At 39.7% G+C, this 7,804-nt stretch overlaps 1 protein-coding gene across 1 annotated transcript; it reads left to right on the top strand.

The window, feature by feature from the left end:
• Positions 1-4,771: 4,771 nt before the first annotated feature.
• zic1 (zic family member 1 (odd-paired homolog, Drosophila)) lies at positions 4,772-6,911 on the top strand (the record flags this gene model as incomplete). The annotated part of the gene is made up of 3 exons (XM_081352537.1): positions 4,772-5,741; positions 6,221-6,384; positions 6,714-6,911. The coding sequence occupies 3 exons, from the start codon at positions 4,772-4,774 to the stop codon at positions 6,909-6,911; spliced, it is 1,332 nt and encodes a 443-aa protein (XP_081208663.1).
• Between the last annotated feature and the right edge of the window lie 893 nt (positions 6,912-7,804).

Raw genomic sequence — 7,804 nt, 5'->3', positions numbered from 1 at the left:
TACTCCTAATTTTAGAATAACTTGACAGCAGGCAAAATAATAATAATGATGATGACAAATATATTTTAATCGCTTTGAAGAATACAGAAGAAGAAGAAAAAAAAATTAAACTTCCCCTAAAGTTTAGTTGCTATCTCAGTGCCTACGTGGAATCCCATTCGGTTGAGAGGCAGCAGCAGGACGCTTTGATATACTGAATAGAGATTCATGGTAGGCGCTGCAGCCCGTGGAGCCAAACAATCACCGAGCGCTCTAATTGGTCAGTGCTCCGTGATTGACGTCACTCGTGACAGTTTCCAATGCGAAGAAAAATGTTTTAGTGACAGCAAACAGCGAGCGCGCATGCGCCGAGCCTCAGGCAGCGGATGAAAAAAAATGCTTTTGTTATGCAAAGGTTATTGTACTTTTAACTGCAACCCCGAAGTTGTAACGAAGCAATGTATCCTTTCTTTATATTACAGCTGTGGAAAACGTGCGACGGCGCTTTAAAATAACCTAGCGTGTTTTAGCTACTTACCGCAATAGGCAAACTAGAAAGAGTGGACTTGCATGCAATAAAAATGCAACATATGTTCCGTCTGGTATTCCGTTATAGAAAGCATCAAAAAGATTCGTAATAAGCCTCGAAAACGGCGGTTAGTACAAAGTTAAAGTCTGCAGTAGCACGCTGCTTGCTCCGACCCCGATTGTTTTTTCCTGTAATTAACCATTTTGTTGAAAAAAAGTTTTCACACCCCCTTTTTTCCTCTAATGGTGCTTCTGCGTCGTCATGGGATCGGTGTCTTGTGAAAAGCGCGAAGGTCGCCTATTGTCCATAGGGGGAAAAAGTATCGCAAAAGACCTGTTATGATCGGGGGTAATTTTCGGCCCCAGTTGTTCAGCGGCGGCGGATCAGGCACACAGGAGGTGGTGCTTCATCAGAAGTGTACAGGGCAGCAAAGCAAAGTCTTGGCAAAAAAGCTCGAGTAACTGCTAAATAAAAATCCTAATACACATTTAATGCAGTCTTTCCGAAACGTAAACTGTATCTCACAGATTACCCACCGTTATTTCATAAACACACTGTTGACAGTGCACCTGTTATGAATAAAGTACAACCATGAATCAACAACCGGCTGTTGTGTTGCAGCCAATCTTGTATAAAAAGCTTGAAAAAAACTTGAGCATTTTAAGCGAATGCTGATATTTCAAGATATAAATTTGGCTTTAGATATGGTCGGTGAATGTATATCTAATTGGTGCTTTAAATGTACACAAGGTGTAGAATATGATAAATTAAAATGTCAAATTCCATACTATTTCCACAACATAAACAGCATATATATATATATATATATATATATATATATATATATATATATATATATATATATATATATATATATATATATATATATATACATACACACACACACACACACACACACACACACACACACACACACACACACACACACACACACACACACACACACACAATGCAAACACAGATGAAGTGTGCACTTTAATATAGTAATGTCGTACTTAAAGTGTTTTAAGTGTTAAGTGTTTGCGCAAAAGAGAAAACATATATAGTTATATGAAAAGGAAAACATATTAAATCAATCCAAAATAGCATAAATAATAATACGAAATAAAACTTTGACCTGATATTGTTTGTTATATGTCATGGCATCTAAATAAAATGAAATAAGCCATAGGTAAACAGTGCAGTTTAAATCACAATGACGTAGTGAAAGAAGTTTTGGAGCATGGAATGTTTCCTCCGTGTACAATAAAAATGCAAATACTATAACTCCAATACAGAATGATACCCTAATCTCTGTTTTAAAGCTTATCTTAATCAAGCCGGCCAGGCATATAGGAGGACGGTGAACTGACCTACAAAGGTCATGAAGTAGATTGGTCAAATATCATATGTTCAAGCTCCACTGGAATTACGCGGATTATACGTGAGCGTACAGAAACAGCATTTCCATTGTTTTAGTGCCCATGTGTCTCGATGAAAAATGGAAAAAGTTGACACCCCAGCCCACATTGCTTTGTAACTTCATTCAAAGGTATAGGCTATAGTTTATTACAGCATATCAGTGCAAACCGTAGAAACAGACGCGACATAGCAACAAGTTTTTTTTCTTTCAGATTTTTATTTTATTTTATTTTATTTTATTTGTGGTTGCTAGACTGAAAAGCGCATTTCACAGAAACATTACTTTATCTGAAGGCCATTTTTTATCGTTTTATGTTCACGTATTATGGTCACATGTGTATACAAAAGTCTAAAATCCACAAATGTAATCTTTGAAAATAATAAAAGCGTGACCTTAGACATTTCTTCAACTTTAGGTGGCTTCATTTTAATCAAGGTCAAGATGCATTCAATTACTGATGCAAATAAATTGGTATTCCCTTGAGGAAGGTCATGAATTGATCTGTCAGGCCTCTGGTGACAAAACCACACAATCCGTGTCATAAATACGTAAACTGTATGAACTATGTCGAATAGTGAATAAGTTAGTCAAATGGCTGGGGCTCATGGTCGAATGGATCGCAGTTGCAATCTTCAGGAATTTCTTTAACATGTAACTTAAAGTTTATTTTTCAGGTATTTTCGTGCAGTGAAGGGGGGAATATATGCAAATACACAATACGCGTTTGATTTGACAATAAAGACAATGGAAAACTCAGCAATGAGTCAAATATTGCCCAAAATCATTAACACTGACTAAATCCAATTGCCAAAAAAAAAAAAAAAAAAAAAAAAAACTTTCTAAACACATGCTCATCAGTAGTTAAAATAAAGTTGCGGGTTTTTTTTTTTTTACTCTTAGGGCGCATTTTGGCTTACTGATACTTTTAGAAGATTACAAAAAAAGTTGGAATAGCACCAAACAGAATATTTGTGCTTGTCCTTTTCTTAAGCTTTTAATTTAGGCAAAATATTATAATAATTATACTAATACAGTACACTTGTTTTTAAAAACTAATTTAACTGTTGCAAGCAATACTTGCATATGAAAAAAAAAAAAAAAAAAAAAAAAAAAAACACGTTATTAAAACACGTCGGTTAACATTTCCAAATGATTTCCGCCTCGAAAACGTATTTCGTCCCCACGATCGAGTCTTACCGTTTTTCACCTGTTGAAGACACCGTCCAGATTTCTTTTATAAAGATAACGTCCGTTACACAAAACATTCAACTCAACAGCTTCGCCTGGCCCTCTCTCTCTCTCTCTCTCTCTCTCCCTCCCTCTCTCTCTCACTGGAAGGAGTTTGAGAGTGTATGGAGCTGAAGGCTGCAGTCTGGATGATATTTTAATGGTTCGTCTGTTCATGCGGCTTTGAACTCCAGCCGCCGGAGTTTCCTGCAGAGAGAAATCCCACTTCACAACTTCCACAACCCACAAGTTTTACTCACACACAAGGGTGATACATTACGGCCGTAATCTTTTAAAAACACAGGTTATACATATGAATTACAGAAAGAAACACCTCGTTCGCAGGTTTGAAACTATCAGTTGAGGTTTGAAGGTACCTACGGAAGGCCTATGAGTTTGAGCAAAGATCATGTGGTGTTCAATAAAAGAAAAAGAAGACAAAAATAGAAAAAAAGAAAGAAGTTAATCAGAGGCCTACAACGCACTGCGTTTTCGTTTAAGTATAATGTGAATATAAAAGCAATAATTAGATTCCAACAACAACAACAACATAAAACACGTGTTGTGCAGAAGCGCGATGCAAAACCAGTGAATGAATAGTTTCCTCGAGATCTCTCAAAGTGAGAACATCATTAAAATGACGACTGTAAATAAAGTAAACACAATGCCCAGTGCTGTTAAAGTGGCCAAAAACGTGCAGGCCTATTGGTGTTGCAGCCCGTGCATTACAATTATCTTTATAGACAAGATTTTTACAAATTTGTGAATTCATTTCTTAAAGATGTAAATAGCATGGCAATGCTCAAGAATTACCACTTGAGGCATACATATTGATAACTAATATAAATGGAATTTAACTACACATTTATGGAAAGACCATTTGAAACATAGCATTTTTTTTTTTTTTTTTTCAAATAACACGCGCATGAGTTTCATGTCTTGTAAGAACACACTGTATCACATTTCAGCGAGTGTTTACTAGATGCGCGCCAGGATCTTCTCAAAGCACCAGGCTGCCACATAAGTAGGCCAAACGTGGAAGTAGCTACTCCGTCTAGGACAAAAGCCATTATTCGGCCATGCATTCACTAAAGTCTGTTTTCTGAATTTTAACATCCAGAGCAAAATCACAGTCAGCAACCTCCCGACAATCCCATAGATTGATGATGTAAACCGACCAATCGCACTGATGCTGAGGCATGGCGGGCTGTTATTTGGTGAGTGAATGTTAGTAGGGGGAGAGCGCCCTCTCCAATGATGGTCCAAGCACGGGGTCACGTGCTGCCCCCCTCCTTCCCCATTCATCAGGGGTGGACTGTGTTGTCTTTTCAATTCATTTATCTGCAGGAATGATTGCGACTATCAGTCTGAAGCTCACCGCCTGACTGAGGAGGTGAAAGTTGCGCCACAGGAAGATAAACCGCAAAAGACAATATTGCACATGATTTGCGTGTGCATCGGATGAGCAGGAGAGGGAAATTCCTCTCGACGAAAAAGTAAATAGGAATAGGGCATCGGAGTTTGCCTAGCACAGACTTAAGTCAGAGAAATAGCAAGCAGAGACAGTTGCTAGAGATTCTTCCTCTCTCAGTCTCCACCGCTGCAGACTGAAGATGCTCTTGGACGCAGGACCACAGTATCCCACCATTGGAGTGACTACTTTCGGCTCCACCAGACATCACTCAACAGGCGAAGTTACAGACAGAGAAGTGGCTTTGGGTATCAATCCGTTCGCCGACGGTATGGGCGCTTTTAAAATCAACCACAGCTCCCACGATCTTGGCTCTGGCCAAACAGCGTTTTCCTCGCAAGCCCCCGGTTACGCCGCCGCCGCTGCCCTGGGACACCATCATCACCCCACTCATGTCAGCTCGTACTCCACCGCCGCCTTCAACTCCACTCGGGACTTTCTCTTTCGCAATCGGGGTTTCGGAGACGCCACGAGCGCGCAGCACAGTCTCTTCGCCTCCGCCGCTGGAAGTTTCGCCGGGCCACATGGACACTCTGACGCCGCTGGGCACCTGCTCTTCCCGGGACTGCACGAGCAAGCGGCCACGCACGCGTCCTCCAACGTGGTGAACAGTCAGATGCGCCTGGGCTTTTCCGGGGACATGTACGGGAGGGCCGAGCAATACGGTCACGTCGCGAGTCCGAGGTCCGAGCATTACGCGTCGACTCAGTTGCACGGCTATGGCCCCATGAACATGAATATGGCTGCTCATCACGGGGCAGGGGCCTTCTTTCGGTACATGAGACAGCCCATCAAGCAAGAGCTCATCTGCAAATGGGTCGAACCGGAGCAGCTGACGAATCCGAAAAAGTCCTGCAACAAAACTTTCAGCACCATGCACGAGCTTGTGACCCACCTGACGGTGGAGCACGTTGGGGGACCAGAGCAGTCGAATCACATTTGCTTTTGGGAAGAGTGTCCCCGGGAAGGGAAACCGTTTAAAGCGAAGTATAAACTTGTGAATCATATCAGAGTGCACACCGGAGAGAAACCGTTTCCGTGTCCATTCCCCGGCTGTGGAAAAGTATTTGCCCGATCGGAAAATCTCAAAATCCATAAAAGAACACACACCGGTAAGAAATTCATTATTTTCATATCCATATTTTTGTATCATTATTGATATCGTTTTTGTATTTTTATATGTTGTAATTAAGGAGCCGTAAATAAGCATTTATTGCCAAGCAAATAATGCTGGTATTATTATTATTATTTGTCCTATACAAAAACGTTCACTCTCAGCATAATTCTATGACACGAACTAGTATTTATGTTACTAATGGGTTGTATAATATCTAACAAATTAAACGCGTAAGAATACGGTATCTTTGCAGATTAACGTAAATAATTCGGGCGAAATTTAAAGGGTTATTTTTTGTGAGTCGTGTATAGTGGAATAGGGACAGTAACTTTTAATATGTGATCATATTATTTTGCTCTATTTATGTAGGCATATCTAGAAATGTAACTTTTTTTTTCTTTTCTTTTTTTTAAATGCAGGTGTTCGACTCATAAAATTGTATTTTGAGAAATATTTGCTCTGTGTTTCTGTTAGGTGAAAAACCTTTCAAGTGTGAGTTTGAAGGCTGTGACAGGCGCTTCGCGAACAGCAGTGATCGTAAGAAACACATGCACGTCCATACCTCCGACAAACCATATCTCTGCAAAATGTGTGATAAATCCTACACACATCCCAGCTCCCTCCGGAAACACATGAAGGTAACGAAGACATTATCCTACAGTTCATTATTTTTCCACCTACGTTATTTGATGCATTTTCTGCACGTTTCCATTTTTATTTTATTTTTATTCATTTGTTTCGTTTCTGGATAGCCTACTGAAACGCTGTTTTCCAGTTTAATTTTATCTTTGGCCTCTTATTGAATATTTTTATTGTGTTGAAAAATGTGCACTAAAATTATAATTATATGCCACGTTATAAAAGCTAACGCTATAAGTAATCGAGCTAAGTACAAACTGCTCGAATCTATGTGCTCGTTACAGTTTACTTGAGATTAGAAACTGATTTGTGTTTGCTTTCGGAGCAGGTTCACGAGGCTTCGTCTCAAGGACCCCAACCCTCCCCGGCCGCCAGCTCCGGCTACGAGTCCTCCACGCCGCCCACCATCGTGTCCCCTTCCACAGAAAACCAGAGCAGCAGTTCCATATCACCAGCATCATCCACAGTTCACCACACGAGCAGCCACAGCACCCTTTCGTCAAATTTTAATGAATGGTACGTGTAAATATTTTCAAAAGACTGCAGAATTAAGACTGCTTTGGAATCAAGACTCAAAAGTCAGCCTATTCTCGCGTGGACCTACACACACATACACACAATGTGAAGAATCTGAACGGTTTTCTGAACCCGCTGTCTAGAGAGAGCAGTGCATGGACGGGGTGTGCAACGCTCTTGACAGCCGATTTTTGTCCTCCATTTCATTTGCCCCCCACCCCTTCTTCTTCTTCTTCTTCTTCTTCTTCTTCATTTTTTTATATTTTCGGAAGACTGCACAGAGAACTTCAACTGCATGCTACCAGCAGGTCACAGCCTGTTTTGTTTTGTACATAAAGATTTACCTAGTTTAAAATGTAATATTTTATTTTGTAAATAGCCATAATACAATTTAAGGGAATTTGTGAAAAAATGTGGTCCCTAGATATATGGAAAATGAAATGGTTTTACGAATATTGCGATGAATAGTCTTGACTGAAAAGAATGTTATAGTTTATGTGTACCAAATGTGAATTACCCAGTATTACCACAGTCTACACGTTTACCTAACCGATTAGTATTAATGTGCTTTTGTATCCAGTGCAACATTTCGTCTCCAGTCCAGTCTGAGTAGCACACAGTTGTTGTTATTTAATGTCATGTCGATAAACCGTGTAGTGAAAGCCTGAAGCTCCGTGTCAATCTTGTTTATGTAAGTGATAAAATATAAAACTATCTGTCTATTGCATTGGCAACTGCAAGAAATTATTACTTGTATATAACTCAATTTTCCATATTTATCCGCATGTAAAGGACCGGTAACACATGTTAGAGATAATCGGTATTTATGGAAAATGCGTTCGTAGGGTATGTAAAATTTAGTTTACAAAATAATGTTTGGTTACTTTTCGTACAATATTAAAG

The sequence above is a fragment of the Scardinius erythrophthalmus genome, assembly GCF_964197995.2.
Source record: "Scardinius erythrophthalmus genome assembly, chromosome: 22".
Classification (NCBI taxonomy): Eukaryota; Metazoa; Chordata; class Actinopteri; order Cypriniformes; family Leuciscidae; genus Scardinius; species Scardinius erythrophthalmus.
The sequence above is the reverse complement of the archived record's forward strand: the minus strand, read 5'-3'. Positions and strand labels throughout refer to the sequence as shown.